The sequence below is a fragment of the Colletotrichum higginsianum genome, chromosome 1, assembly GCF_001672515.1.
Source record: "Colletotrichum higginsianum IMI 349063 chromosome 1, whole genome shotgun sequence".
NCBI classification, from domain to species: domain Eukaryota; kingdom Fungi; phylum Ascomycota; class Sordariomycetes; order Glomerellales; family Glomerellaceae; genus Colletotrichum; species Colletotrichum higginsianum.
In genome coordinates this window covers 762,544-776,285 of record NC_030954.1, presented here as the reverse complement: position 1 = coordinate 776,285, position 13,742 = coordinate 762,544, and the positions used below count along the sequence as shown (strand labels likewise).

The following is a 13,742-nucleotide window of genomic DNA, read 5'->3' as shown; positions in this document are numbered from 1 at the left end:
GTGCTTGTGTGTGTGTGTGTGTGTGACACCCCAAGAGGGACGTATTCTCGCGGACAGGTCAGCAAACCCGATGAAGCTGACGAGTGGCCAGCTGCGCAGCTGTTACTAAACATCGAAGCGCTCGTCGCTTTCCTTCTCTCTTCTATACTCGTTAAACTGAGCTTTCTTCCGCCGCAGGAAGGCCTCTTTCTCCTGCAGCGCCTGGCTGTCCGACTCACCCACAGAAACACCATCTTGATGCAAGACCGCCCAGTAAATCTCGTCCACGTCGAAGCTGCTCCGAGACGCGAGGTTGAACCAAAAACGCCCGTTGTCCCAGGAGTCTCGCATCCGGGACGAGAGACTCGCCTCCTCCTCCGCCGCCGCTAACGTTGACGTGGCCTCGACGCGCTCGATGGCGCGAAGGAACTGCTCTTTCCGCGGCTGGAAGAGGGACAGGAACTCTTCAAGCTTGCCCTCGCCGACCCACACGGCCGGGTGTTGGAGCAACAACCACCAGGGTACGTCCTCGGCGAACTGCGCCGGCATAGCGTTGGTGAACTCTAGGTCGAGGACCGCGGTTATCCGAAGCGTTTCCGGATCAACAAGCATGTTGGTAGGCCGCAGGTCGTCGCAGAAGAGCCGGAACGGCCCAGTCTCCTCACCGGTATTGGCATGTGTGGCAGTTGACGGCGAGCGACGAACTGGCTCCAGGCCAGGGCCTCATCGTTGCCGGCAATATTGCGCTGGACCTCAAGATGTACTTGGAGGGACTGTGAGCAGGCGCAGAAGAAACGACTGGCGCGGTCGAACGGCGCAGCTGATTCGGGGAGACGGTCAGCGGGACAGCCGCCGAGAGTGACGAGCTCGTTCATGTCGTACGTCAGGGGTCGTCTGGTAACAACATCCCACTGGCCAGACGTTTCGTTTCGAGAGACGGCGCCGATGCGCGAGAAGGACAGGCGCGAAAGCTGCAGCATGAAGCCTGCGACCTGCTCATAGACGAAATCGAGTCTTGCGTTGTTCATGTCTGGATCGAGAACAATGGCGTCTTCTTGGTGCTCAGTCGGCTATTGCAGGAGATCGCTCAAGTCCTGCCCTTGGACGGGATCCATAATGATGAATGGTCTCAAGCACTCTGGGTTGTCGTCGGTGAGGCCCCAGTCTCGCACGAGGGGAACCGGAATGCTGGTCAGGTCGCGAAGGCATCTCATAACCATGACCTCGTTCTAGACTTTTTCGTCTCGCCAAGGCTTGTGTATGTTGCCTGGGACGGGGAAGCGGATGACGACGTGCTCTTCGCTGTCATGACGCTTCACAATCAGGCTGATGTTGAACGATCCCTTGAGGAAGCCGTTGTACCTCGCTGTTCTGTTCCAGCCGAGTCTCTCGTCGACGAAAGCCACGATGTCGTCCTTTGCTTCGACGAGACTGCGAGCGAACGCCAACCGGGCATCTCGGATATCTTGCTGTGCGATGAAGTCATAGGGTGCCATGTTTTGATATGGAAGAGGCACGAAGTTATCGAGCCTATTTGTCCGTGGTATCAAGAAAAAGGTGGTAGGCGATAAGGAATTGCAATCAATGGTGGAGGGGAGGGAGGATGTGATCGGACGAAGTGTGAGGAGGTGAGACCCGGCAGGGCAGGGAGGTGCAGATAGCTGTCTGGCCGCCCCGTCAGTGTCTACTTCAGCGACTTGGTACGACGGACCGTGGACGCCCACAAAGCGTGGCGAAGTTGAAGACGCATTGTAGCCTGCCTCGAGCCCGCCCCTGTGGAGGGAGCAAACTGAGAGCGCCAACTCATTCAATACATAATGACTGTGGATTGGTTGTTCAAGGGCATCGCCAATACCACAGTACTGACTGCCTTCTGCATCTTGTTCATCCCCTCCGATCCAGACCTTCAGCCGCATCCTCATAACAACTAGACTTCGGCGGGCCGTAACATACATGACTGAATGCGACTTGCATCGCAGCTGCCACTTACATCCGGCACATGCTTCCACCAGATTGGCCCTCTGCCCGAAGAATCTTGAACCGACGATCCCTGAAATCAGCGATGTTTGACTGACCGGACCATGGTTTGCATGCAACATGGTTGGAAGCGGGGCAAGCCATGCGGACGCAGCAGCCGGATACTGGTAACCCGGATAAATTTACCATCATTCAACGTGTCAACGACGCAGATAGAGTAGACTCGGTGTCGCGCTAACCTCCGCGATGCCGGAATACGCTACGTATAGGAAGGGTTCTCCCTGCTTAATCGACGTTTCTACGAGACGCTAGAGCTAATGGGCCATGGTACAACGGAGAATTCATTGCTGGGAAGCTTATTTGGAAACCCTCAATCCGGGGACTGTTATCCGGATACAACTGATGAGAGTCTGACAAAAAGAACTCGAGACCAAATCGGCCCTGGCGTTCCTTATCCACCGCGAAGACTGCTTTTCGTTATCGCCGTCTCTTGCCTTCCTAACCCGCGAGTGGTCAATCCTATCTCTGATCTATCTCGGTCCATTGCTTTGCACACTTTGGTGACGGTCTCTTAGTGGTACCGAGCATAACAGAACAGCCGCGAGATAAGCTACAGACTGCTGCAGCCATCGCGTGGTAAACCGTAAGATTCAGATAGCATATTATCGCATTAAGATTGGTGGCCGTGGACAAGAGTCAGGGCTGCAGCTTCTCCGTCATGGCGTCTGCTAAATTGATGCTAGACGGCGGTGTGGAATCACGTTGAATGTGCCGATTTTTGACGACATAAGTAGTACCACGGCACCGACGAACCATGGCCAGCCGGTCGGATTCAATGAATAACCTGATTCTTTGATCTTTGGCGTCTTCACACCGCGACGAGCAGCGTCCGCCATGACAAACCACCAAACCTCATACAACATAGCGGTATGTCCACGTCTCCATCCCTTCAGGTCCCATCTGTCAAAGCTCGCATTTAGACGGGACTATCTGACAGCACAACCATGCCTAGATCATCTTGTTCGCGACGCTCGGCAGCCTGACGTATGGATACTCTACATCCATCATCGCGACGACCCTTGGGCAGCCGACTTTCAAACAGTATTTTGATCTTCTCGATGCCGCCTCCTCGTCAGCCATTACTGGCGGTCTGAATGGACTGTACCAAGCTGGTGGTCTGTTTGGCGTCCTCTCCACCGCTTGGGCGTCTGACCGGTATGGCCGCAAGGTGTCGATTGGGGCCTATTCCATCATCAGCATCTTAGGTGGCGCTTTGCAAGCCGGCTCGGTTCACATTGGCATGTTGATGACTGCAAGAGCAATCACGGGCCTGGGCATTGGTATGTTTCTTTGCAAATCAAACCGCCTTGAGGGTTTCTTCGGGCTGTTGAGGCTAATTCGGATCGGATCCCAGGTGGACTTGTCATCTCGGTCCCGGTCTGGCAAAGCGAGGTTGCCTCACCAGCTACCCGAGGCTTTCTTGTTGGGCTCCATGGCAAGTTGATACAACCAACCATCCCAGTGGCTTACTCACTTCACCCGCTGACTCGGTCCTCCCAGGTGTTTTCATCTTGGTGGGATACTCACTCGCCAGCTGGGTTGGAGTTGGCTTCTATTTTGTCAACCTCCACGGGGCTCAGTGGCGGCTTCCACTTGCGCTACAAGTTATCCCCCCGCTTGCCCTTGTTCTTGAAATCAAGCGGCTGCCAGAATCACCGCGATGGCGTATGGATTCTCCTCCCCTTCTGCCAAACTTCTAGTCCATAATCGCACAAGCAGCTGACGATCGACTCAGTAATCATCAACGCCCGGCACGAAGAGGCCCTTGGAATCCTCCAGAAACTTCACGGTGATGCCGCACCCGAAAGTGAGGACTACGTGCAGCAGGAGTTCAGCACCATCCGGGACCAGATCGAAGCTGATAGCGCCCACCCAACGTCGTGGGCGTCGTTGTTCAAGGTCCGCTCGTACCGGAAACGACTCCTCGTCGGCTTCGGAACCATGTTTGGCGCCCAATGCACTGGCACTCAGGTCATCAACAGTAGGTCAATGTGCGCCCGGACCTGTGAAGTAACACGGAATTTGTTAACGTCACCCATCTCTGTAGACTACGGACCCAGCCTCTACGCCAGTTTGGGCTTCAGCGAAACAAACCAGCTGATCCTGGCAGCGTCATGGATCTCCTTTGGTGTGCTTTGCAACTACCTCAACGCCAAGCTCCTAGATTGGATAGGAAGAAGGCTCTGTATGGGCAAGTAACAATGAATGCGGTTTTTCTCGGGCCTGCGTTGCCTACTTCCTGCGTGAATGAATGTGACTAACTAGGGCTGGGTGTAGTTATCGGAATGGCCGGTGCCGCTGCTGCACTGCTGGGGGAAGCCATCATGCTTGTTCTTTTCCAGGGGACTACCAACCGGGCTGGCAACGCAGCAGCCGTGGCTTTCTTGTTCTTGCATCTCTTTTTGTAAGTGCCTTCTGTTTTCTTTTCGGACTTATCGTGGCACCCTGTAGTGCTCGATACCTAGCTCAGCAACCAATTACTAACTTGTATATCTTCCAGTTACGGCAGTTTTGTCGATGCGTCGACATACGTTTACACGTCAGAGATTTGGCCTACACATATAAGGTCTAAAGGCGCGGCTGCCTCAACCTCTGGAATGTTCATATCATCACTGATTCTACTTACCGTATCACCTACAGCGTTCGAAGCACTTGGATGGAAATTCTACATAGTTCTAATGAGCTTGACTATTGTAGGAGGTGTCGCTTTTGCAGTGTTCTTCCCAGAGGTACTGTCCCGTTGACCATTCTATGTTTGAGACTCCGTCATACTGACTTGTGATAGACTAAAGGCAAGAGTTTGGAGAAGATCAAGGTACTTTTCTCAGACTCTTAGATAGTTGTATTTTGAAGTGTAATAAGGCTACTGTGTTTCCGGGAGCAAGAAGAAGGGGGATAGATAGGTCAGAGGTGGCAGCTCAAGGCCCTTCACTGCCGTGTTTCGTGACACCTGTTTTTCCTTTGGGTTGGCACAAGGACTCGGTTCAATACCCAGAGCAGGATTGGGTCATTTCTTGATAGGTACGAGCCAAAGGCGGTAGATGGCCCTTGGTTTTTTGTTAGCATGTCAAGTTTCCTGGACGGAAATCACAATGTAGTCCTAGTCCACAATGCGAATATAATGATGTATCGCGAATGTAACACTTGGAAGACTTTTTTTGGCACTGAGCTTTAGACTAGTATTGACTGATTGATAGTCAGAACCTCAAGCAAAAGCCTAAATCCTTCCGCGCTCGAGAAACTTGACGGGGATTTCCACATGTTTGCTTCGCAAGTACTCAGCAACGTTCTTCCCCAGAAAGTCGTAAGTCGAATTGGCTCCAACGCCACGATCCAGATGGTCCTTGAGGAGGAAGTGAACAGCTGCGAATCGGTCAGTCTCGGCACGGCAGAGCAATCATGCCATGTAGTAGAAAGAAAAAGGAGTTCGGATTCACTTTACCCCAGATGTTCCGCAGCTCGAAGCGGAAGACGGGCTTCCCAGAGTAATCCCGGCCGAGGAGCGCCTTGACCTTGTCGGCGGTCAAGAGGGTGCGTAGCCAGTCCCATTCGTCGGCGTGGCGGACGAAGAAGCCCACGTTGGAGTCCGACCCCTTGTCCCCGGAACGGGCGTGGACGACGTAGCCCAGCGGCGCCCGGACGAGCGGGCCAAGATCAGCCGCCGCGTCGGCGGCAGGGTCGGACGTCTCGCACGAGTCCTGGCTCGGCACAAAGTCCTCCGTGTCATCGGGCGCGGCGATGTCGACCCGCGAGCCGCTGAACGGCAGGTGGCAGACGTGTCTGAGGCGGTTCTGCGGGACGAGCGTCACCCAGTACTCGCAGTACGGCTTCGGCAGGGCCAGCCGGGTGTCCATCGCAAAGGTGGCGCCGGGGTAGCCCTGCATGATGTTGTTCGTTATCGGCTCGAGGAAACGTTCCCTCGAGAGGTCGACCTCGTCCCTGGCCTGGGCGAAGATGCGGAAGTCAACGGTGGCCGAGGCCTGGCTCTGGGGATCGTCGGGGCATCTCCCGTGGGTTTGGAACTTGAGACAGTGGTACCTGGACTCTTCCAAGGCGGAACGGAGTTGCTTCTCGAGCAGTTGAGCCTTCTCCTCGATGTCGAGTCCGCAGAGGAAGTAGTGGGCTTCGGCTTGGAACCCGCCCTTGGCGGTGATGCCGACCTTGGTGGTGGGGGGAGGTTTCCGGCTTCCGACATTGGAAACAAAGCTGTGCGCGGATGAGTCTCGCTGCAGCAAGGTGGTGTGGCGTAATGGCAATAAGACTTACACCCGATCGACTCCTGCTTGTTCAAACCTGATGCCATCCAGAACGGCGACGGTATCGGAATGGTAATACAGCGGTCCTTGAATCTCATACAGCAACTGAGACTTGCATGTTTCCACCGTCACCATGCCACCAGTGTTCTTCTGCTTGGTGACGTAGAAGTTGCCGTTGGGGAGAATCTCGGCAATGGGGAAGCCGATGTTGGTGACGTCGCCGGGCAGCGACTTGAATCCGGAGAAGTTTCCTCCGCTGACATAGGTCGAGCATTCGATCATGTGGCCGGCGACCAAGGCACTGGCGAGCTGTTGGTAGTCCTTGCGCTGCCATCCATAATGATAGGCAGCACAAGCAATGGCAGGGGATGCGTCTGCAACACGTCCACAGATGACAACGTCTGCGCCGCCCGTAAAGGCTTCAACAATACCCCAGCTGCCGAGGTAACACTGGGCGTATAGGGGCTCAAAGCCCCATTCGGACAGCTTCTGGCCTTGAATGCGCGTCAGAAATCAGAATCGACGAAGAAGGCCCTTTTCCCGTCTTGACTGGGCACCATCATCTCACCTGTGGTCAGGCTTCGGAACTCTGCTCCGTCCTGGGCGTCTTGCCGCACGAGATCGATGACCTCGTCGCCGCCAATCCACGCAACCCGCAGGCCCAGCCCCTGGGCCTCAATCTTGTCCGCCAGGACGCTGCAGAGCTTCTGGGCGTCGCTGGCGCCCGCGTTGACTGCGACCTTGATGCCCCTGGACGCCAGATGCGGGAGCGCGGGCTCGATGCCCTCGAGAAAAGCCTTCTCAAACTCGTTGGAAGCGCCGTTGGAGTCGACCTTGCCCGCTGCCCTGACGGTCATGTTCATTTCAGACATCCAATCACCCACGATGAATTGGATGTCTTCTTCGAGCTCAGCAAGAGCCCGGAAACCATGGCGCCGGTCCGTGACTGCGCCAGATGCAGATGCCACTCGAAGCGGGCGAGGGTGGGTGGTGGGATCAGTTGGACTATTCATTGTGTTATGGGAAAAGTCGAGAGAGTCTTTGAACAGGATTTCAACGATATGAGTTCTTGAATTCTTTCACAGCGCGGTTTCATTCGCTTCAAGGATGACCACCATACACATTTATACTTACACGATGAGCTTGTGATGTACTTACTTGATGCGCCCCCCTGGTTCTTCTACATGTGGTCGTCTTTCAGTCATTAGTCATGTCCTGAGCCACCAAAGGTAAAGAAAAGATGGCAAAGGAGTCAGTTGGACATGACTAATGCCACACATTCTTATCAAGCAGCTCGATAGGGTGGGTGGGTAAACAAACCGTCTCCTCCTGCAATGCACTGTCATGCCCCTTTTAACTACCTAATTATCTTCCCTCTTCCCAGTCTCTTCTTGTGTCATTGACCTGACCGATTCTTCCCAGCAGCCAGCCCCATCTCCCGTTTCCGAGGCAGAAAGCAGCAACACCCAGTAAGCGAAAGGACAATATCGCCGGGCTCCCCCAGTCATGGAGCCCATCGCCGGCAATCAAGGTCGCCGGGCAAAGCGCGTCAGGGCGGTAGAGGCCCTCAGCGAAGAACAGGTGCAGCGGAAGCGCAACGTCGACCGAATGGCTCAGCGGGCTTTCCGGCAAAGGACCAAGGATCGCATCTCAGACCTCGAACAGCAGCTTGCGCACGCGCAAGAGATGTCTAACCTAAAAGATCAGCGGTTGTCGGCATTATGCGAGCACAGGAATTTGTTGCTCCAGTTGCTCAACAACGGTGCCAGAGGTTCAGGTTCCAATGCGCTCCACCCGTCGTCGTCGTCGTCGTTCGGCGAGGCTTTGACGGATCGTCAGATGGATGCAGGCTCCTCCTCTCCGAGTAGCCCACCCCCCAGCGGGTCACCCGCTGTTTTGTCAAACGACCTACGGATAGAATGCTCCATGTGGCGAGGGCCCGTTTCTCGCATCTCGAGGCTCGGCGGCGGCGGCGGCGCCGACGACGGAGACCCTCCGAGCCCATTCCCACAGACTACGCGTGGCCATGCTGCAGCACACCTCATCGCCCCCCTTCACTTGCCTCCCACATGCCCGCTAGATCACATCCTTTCGGACTTTGTGGCTTCGCGCAGGGCAATGGTGTCCCGAGGGGCTGCGCTCGAGGTTGTGCTTGGAGATCCCAGGCCGTCGGTCAAGGCGCTCTTCGACGAGGCATCCGCCGCGTCTTTGCACCCGCTGAGTGCTCTGTTGTCCAAGGTCCTGGCAACATTCCCCGGACTCAAGAGACCGGAAAGGCTGGCCTTCTTCTACGTCATGAGCCTGACGATAAAGGTAAACAGTTCCACCATGGGAACATCCAAGGAGAAACAAACGCACTAATAAGTGTATCTGTCTGTGATTGTTGTTTAGTGGCTTGTATCACTCGACAGAGACCATTACATTGCTCTACCAGCCTGGCTACGGCCGACAGTGACGCAAGTTGTAACCAAGCACCCGATTTGGCTGGATAACATTCCATGGTACGGCAAAAATGACATTACTTTTTGGTCCAGACACGCCCGCTGACACTCGTCCAGGCCGGGCGTGCGTCATGTTCTCGTGGAAAGGTCAGAACAACTGTCACACCCGGTATTCTCTCCTCACTTTTCGTCCAACGTCAGCGTCAACTGGCCCTTTGACGTAACAGACGCGGTCTCGGTCGTCGGGGGCGAGACCGTCCTGCACTCGATATTCGAAAAGCACGTGAGGAACCTGAAGAACTGGACAATGTCGCCCGAGTTCATGGCCAGGTTTCCGGAAATGGCAGCCTCTGTCGTGTCCCTGGAATGATCGCTTGTAACGATGACTGCACCAACGCAGCGAGCGTTCCGTCGACGCCCAACATTAAATCCCCGATTGGCAGAGTGGATGCAACGTCGGGAGCATCATGTATTTGGGTTCTCCTGCGAGTTTCAGAGATGACCAAGGTTTATTATATACACAGCTGATATCGCAGAAAGTACCATCCGCATTCTCATCCAACCCTGACGAGCCTAGCTCTAGGCAGCATCGGCCACTGCAGCATCCCTCTCGTTCTTCTCCCGCTTCGCCCTAAGAATCTCGCTGAGAGTCTTGTGCGTCGACAGCAAGGTTCCGTCCCCGACGGTCGAGTGGTAGATCGTGTTGGTCGGCTTCTCCGGAGAGACGCGGGTGACGTAGTTCTTGGGCTGGTCGTCGACGACGAGACGAAGGAGGTCGGGCCGGGAGTAGTGGCCCACGCAGTCGGTCAAGGTCTTGGCGTAGTCGATCTTGTCGAGGTCGATGTCGCAGTAGACGAGCCCGTCGTACGTGCGCTCCGTGGGCTCGGTGAGCTGGCGGCCGTCGGGGCCGAAGACGGCGGCCCGGCCCCCGCCCCCGCTCAGCATGAAGCTCCCCGGGTCGGCGCTGCCCTGGCCTTCACTGTTGAGCCGGCTTCCCTCGGGAGACAGCGGCTGGTTGGTGCAGAGCACGTAGACGGCGCCCTCGAGGGCGTACATGCGGCTCGCCGTGAGCTCGTTGGCCTCGTTGAAGAGCGACCACGGCTCGATGCCGTTGTTGAAGTCCCCGTTGAAGGGCCACGCGGCAATGTGGACCTGCTCGCCCTGAGCGTAGGTGTGGTACTTGAGAAGAGGTTGGAGATGCTCTGGCTAGGCAGTCAGCACGACTCACGAGTATTAAGCAGGGGGACTCGACTCGAGCAGAAAGACTTTAACTTACCCCAGCAGTTGAGCATTCCAATCTTGCCCAGAGGTGTGTCCACGACAGTGGTGAGGGAGTCGCCCGTCGAGTCACCGAAAAGCGTCCGCTCAACGTGGGTCGGCTTCGTCTTCCTTCGGTGAAGCAGAATGTTCCCGTCGGGGCCGATCAGCGCCTGGGCCAGATACAGACTGGCACCAACACGTTCGCTGAAGCCGAAGCCGACGTAAATCTTGTTGTCTGCCGCGGCCTGGCGAATCTGCAGCATCTCGTCTCCGTACGCAGAGATGCTGTTCTGCATGTACTTCTGGACAAGCGGGATGTTCTCCTTGTAGTTTCCAGACCAGAGGAAGTTGGGGTATCCCGGGACCCAGACTTCGGAAAATGCAATCAGGGACGCGCCGTTGCTGTGGGCTTCCTTGATGAGCTTGATCGACTTTTCGATAGCGGCATCCTTGTCAAACCAGCAAGGCTCCGACTGGCAGACGGCGGCTTTCCACTGACGGATAGACATGATGATGCGTAGGAGGTTGGAAGAATGGAGAGACAAGTGTGAGTTGTAACCGTGTACGACGGGCTGCACAGTATCGTGATGATTTGTTGTGTGATGCAGACGTCTGGGCTACCCACGGAACGTCTGCCCAGCCTTTATTAAATGAGAGAAGATATTTGGGGAACAGACACCTGATTGTTGGGTTGTTATCTCCATGACTCCACGAGCAAGACGATTGGATATTCTGAATTCCGCACTTGGACGATTCCGCCTTATCGAATGTATCGATCGTACAGTTCGATCCACTTGCCGAGATACGATGACCTTGCATGTATCGATGGTACGATGGACAGTATCCGGGTAGTGCTGGCCCAAGACGAATCGTCCTGGAACCCGTATATGGCGCATCTCTGCTTTCGTATGAGATACTTGGAATCCGGGTAATGCAAAGCCGGATATGCAGGGTCTGTGGACCAATCTAGATAGAGTCTGGGGTGTCTGGGGAACATATGGGGGGTTCCCAAGACTTCCCCGCGGCCGGCGGAAAGCCACCTTTAGTCGTTCGCGAATCCACTATATCGGCAATCATTCTTCCGTTGACCAGTGTATGGCCTTGATGTGCATAGACTGTCATGCCATAAGTGTAACTACCTGATAAGCTTTTCGCTCTTGACCTTGCGAGTACCTAGTGATAGTGCCGAGATGACGTTGCGCTCAGCCGAGATTCGACGGGATGAGACGCTACTCTACAGAACAACTCAAGAGGGTATCTAGATCCAGCCAGTTGTCCACTGGTTGCTGAGCAGATGAATCGTCCGCCGGAATTGGTACTTCTCCGCCAGATGGCCCCCCCTTTCTCAAATGCGTGGAAGTACTAGTCGTTTCGTCTTCACAGTCCATTCCCGTTGGGGGGGCGGCCGCCTCTACGCCGGGGATTTCGACTTTCCACCGTATCGCGATCTGCTCCAAGGCGGATATGGCGCGCTCACTCCAGCCCCACGCGGTCCTCATCCCCTGCAGACTCCGGTAGCAGGTCTTGAGGTTCTTCAAGGACTCTTGCTGGAGCTCGTCGTCTTCCGAGGTCGCGTCTGCGAGAAATATCACGGCGGCCGTGAAGGCGCAGTGCACGGCAGAGATTGGAAGCTTTCGCTTTTTCCCAGCCGTGCCTGTCAGCGACGGACGGATTGCGCCAGTGAGCGGAGAGGCGGACTTACCAGAGTGAAGTTTTTATGGTAGATTTGGAGGATGGTGGCGATCCACTGAGCTGCCTTGCGGCATGACACCGTATGAACATCAAATCGGCCCGTTTCTGACAGAGTGAATCCCTGAAAGGGGCGAGTTGACTGGAGGAAGGGCCGATGAAGCAGGATCATGATAACATGGTATTGAAGAATGTGCGGGCGTTAGCGAAATGGTCGCGCCATAGATACAGACCATCGGGGCGTGCGTGTGTAGTGAGAGTTTGCTTACTGAAGTTGATAAACATGTGGCGGTGAAGGGTGCCGTGATGATTTGGAAATACGTAGACAGGCCGGTAACGCGTCCAAGAACTTGACAAGCTTCACGTGGCCTTCCGATACTATGTTTCTGATATGAAGCCCGGGTCGTCGTCTGTCTGATGGGGTGTAACTGGGCATTTTGTTAGAAGTCTGACGCTTCACATAGCCTTTTTCTGTTTCTGAAAGCCGTAAGGGTTTCGGGCTTACATGGAGTCGAGAATATCGCCCATGAGGGTGAAAAGTTTGCAGGTGTAGATGGCATTCGTGACATTATGAGATGCAGTAGCCAAGATGGGATTGGGCAGAACATCTGTCGCTTGCCACGGGCGAAGCTCCTCCATGCAGCAGGTGTTGGGTGGCTCGGCTGTCACGTCCCGGGCTTGTATCATGGACGGCCTACCCAGGCCGATGTTGAAGAGCCTGCTTGGGAATTAGCCACTGGCTCTTCTTGCCGGGGAAGGATAAGAGAAGACGATACTTGTCCAGGACGTAGCACCCCCACCATGTGACGTTTCTCACTTCGGCCTCTTCGGCACTGAGAGTCCCCTCCGAAACACACGGGGAGCAGTCTAGGTGCATTCCCAAGTTGATGGCCATGCGCACACACATGCCGCAGTACATCCACCCGAGAGCCTCTTTGTTGAGGGCCATCTCGCGCAAACAGGTTAGGGCGAGGGCCTGGACGGTGGTCGGGGTTGGCGTCTCACACTCGTAGAGCAGCATGACCCGGGCCTGGGCCGCAAAGGCATCTCCCGCCGTCCGCGGATCTTCGGGATCGGTCCTGACGCGTATGTCGTCGGTGTACCGTGAAGCCAGTGCCAGGATGGCGTACAAGAGAGCAGGCGAGCAGAACCGTCCAAAGGGGCTGTCTGGATGACTGCCGAGATCCTGCAAAAACGGACCCTCGCACACGATGTACTGCCAAGAGTTTTGCCAGCTCCAAAAGAGATGGAGAAGATGCGATTGAAGATCCCGGGACACCTCGACAAGCCCTACCTGGGCCGCGGCCGCCTCGTAGCCTCTGCGTTGCATGCCCATGTTGGACGTTGAGCGGACTGTCGAGCTCCTCATGAGGTTGAAGTTGCTCCGAGAGCCGAAATAGCACAGCTCTCCCCCGTCTCCGATGGCAAATCGCCCGAGGATGTCGGTGACTTCCTCGATCGCCGCCGACGATGTCCCGGAGGTGCCGTGGCTGGCCGTGGACTCGGGCGACGCAACGTCATCCTTGTTGTTGAACGCCGGCGGCTCAGTCCCTGCAACGGACCCAGAATCGCCGCCCCACCCGGATTCGCGTGCGAGGGCCAGTTCGGCTTCAAGAGTCTTCACGCGAGCCTGCAGCGCGGCAACGTATTCCTTCCGTGGAGGTCTGCACAGAGATGCGGTAAGCCAGGGCCCTCCCCTGCTCGACGACGAGCTAGTGAGAGTCCAGTCCAGGGGACTTGGGACTTGTGCATGAGAAAACTTACTTGCGGTTATTGGGAGTGTGTACATATTCACAGGCGGACCCGCGATACTTGCAGGCTGAGCATTGGATTGGGTCGCCGTCGCACTGAAAGCGGTATTGTTAGAGCGGCGCAGTTTGTAGGGGCAGATACGGCACTTGAGACGCCTGTCCTCCTCCTACCTTGGTCCTTTTTGCTCGGCAGGCCAGACAGGCTGTTGGGACCCGTTTTCTTTGATTACTCTGTGTATTCATGGACATTCTCTTGTGGTCCGTATGTACACGGGCTATGGATGATGGGCCTTGGATTGCTGACTCGAAGAGGATTCCCGTGGTTGTAT

General features: G+C 55.6%; 8 protein-coding genes across 8 annotated transcripts; 2 read left to right on the top strand and 6 right to left on the bottom strand.

The window, feature by feature from the left end:
* Positions 1 to 105: 105 nt before the first annotated feature.
* On the bottom strand, positions 106 to 1,007 carry CH63R_00243 (phosphotransferase; the record flags this gene model as incomplete). Its single annotated transcript, XM_018295218.1, is given in 2 exon segments — positions 106 to 636; positions 645 to 1,007. Coding segments are annotated over 2 exon segments (894 nt in total).
* Positions 1,008 to 1,208: 201 nt separating this feature from the next.
* Positions 1,209 to 1,934, bottom strand: CH63R_00242 (phosphotransferase; the record flags this gene model as incomplete). The annotated part of the gene is made up of 1 exon (XM_018295217.1): positions 1,209 to 1,934. The coding sequence occupies one exon, from the start codon at positions 1,932 to 1,934 to the stop codon at positions 1,209 to 1,211; it is 726 nt and encodes a 241-aa protein (XP_018163579.1).
* A 916-nt stretch (positions 1,935 to 2,850) lies between these two features.
* Positions 2,851 to 4,215, top strand: CH63R_00241 (High-affinity glucose transporter; the record flags this gene model as incomplete). The annotated part of the gene is made up of 4 exons (XM_018295216.1): positions 2,851 to 2,883; positions 2,969 to 3,296; positions 3,752 to 3,997; positions 4,064 to 4,215. 4 exons carry the CDS (start codon positions 2,851 to 2,853, stop codon positions 4,213 to 4,215), a joined length of 759 nt encoding a protein of 252 aa, XP_018163578.1.
* A 1,018-nt stretch (positions 4,216 to 5,233) lies between these two features.
* On the bottom strand, positions 5,234 to 7,285 carry CH63R_00240 (Duf1446 domain-containing protein; the record flags this gene model as incomplete). The annotated part of the gene is made up of 4 exons (XM_018295215.1): positions 5,234 to 5,379; positions 5,459 to 6,222; positions 6,283 to 6,766; positions 6,841 to 7,285. The coding sequence occupies 4 exons, from the start codon at positions 7,283 to 7,285 to the stop codon at positions 5,234 to 5,236; spliced, it is 1,839 nt and encodes a 612-aa protein (XP_018163577.1).
* A 493-nt stretch (positions 7,286 to 7,778) lies between these two features.
* CH63R_00239 (BZIP transcription factor) lies at positions 7,779 to 9,083 on the top strand (the record flags this gene model as incomplete). Its single annotated transcript, XM_018295214.1, has 3 exons — positions 7,779 to 8,585; positions 8,664 to 8,773; positions 8,831 to 9,083. The coding sequence occupies 3 exons, from the start codon at positions 7,779 to 7,781 to the stop codon at positions 9,081 to 9,083; spliced, it is 1,170 nt and encodes a 389-aa protein (XP_018163576.1).
* Positions 9,084 to 9,292: 209 nt separating this feature from the next.
* Positions 9,293 to 10,482, bottom strand: CH63R_00238 (Cyanide hydratase; the record flags this gene model as incomplete). The annotated part of the gene is made up of 2 exons (XM_018295213.1): positions 9,293 to 9,915; positions 9,990 to 10,482. 2 exons carry the CDS (start codon positions 10,480 to 10,482, stop codon positions 9,293 to 9,295), a joined length of 1,116 nt encoding a protein of 371 aa, XP_018163575.1.
* A 720-nt stretch (positions 10,483 to 11,202) lies between these two features.
* On the bottom strand, positions 11,203 to 11,834 carry CH63R_00237 (C6 transcription factor; the record flags this gene model as incomplete). Its single annotated transcript, XM_018295212.1, has 2 exons — positions 11,203 to 11,610; positions 11,676 to 11,834. The coding sequence occupies 2 exons, from the start codon at positions 11,832 to 11,834 to the stop codon at positions 11,203 to 11,205; spliced, it is 567 nt and encodes a 188-aa protein (XP_018163574.1).
* Positions 11,835 to 12,163: 329 nt separating this feature from the next.
* CH63R_00236 (ATP-dependent DNA helicase pif1) lies at positions 12,164 to 13,489 on the bottom strand (the record flags this gene model as incomplete). Its single annotated transcript, XM_018295211.1, has 3 exons — positions 12,164 to 12,380; positions 12,439 to 13,326; positions 13,458 to 13,489. 3 exons carry the CDS (start codon positions 13,487 to 13,489, stop codon positions 12,164 to 12,166), a joined length of 1,137 nt encoding a protein of 378 aa, XP_018163573.1.
* Between the last annotated feature and the right edge of the window lie 253 nt (positions 13,490 to 13,742).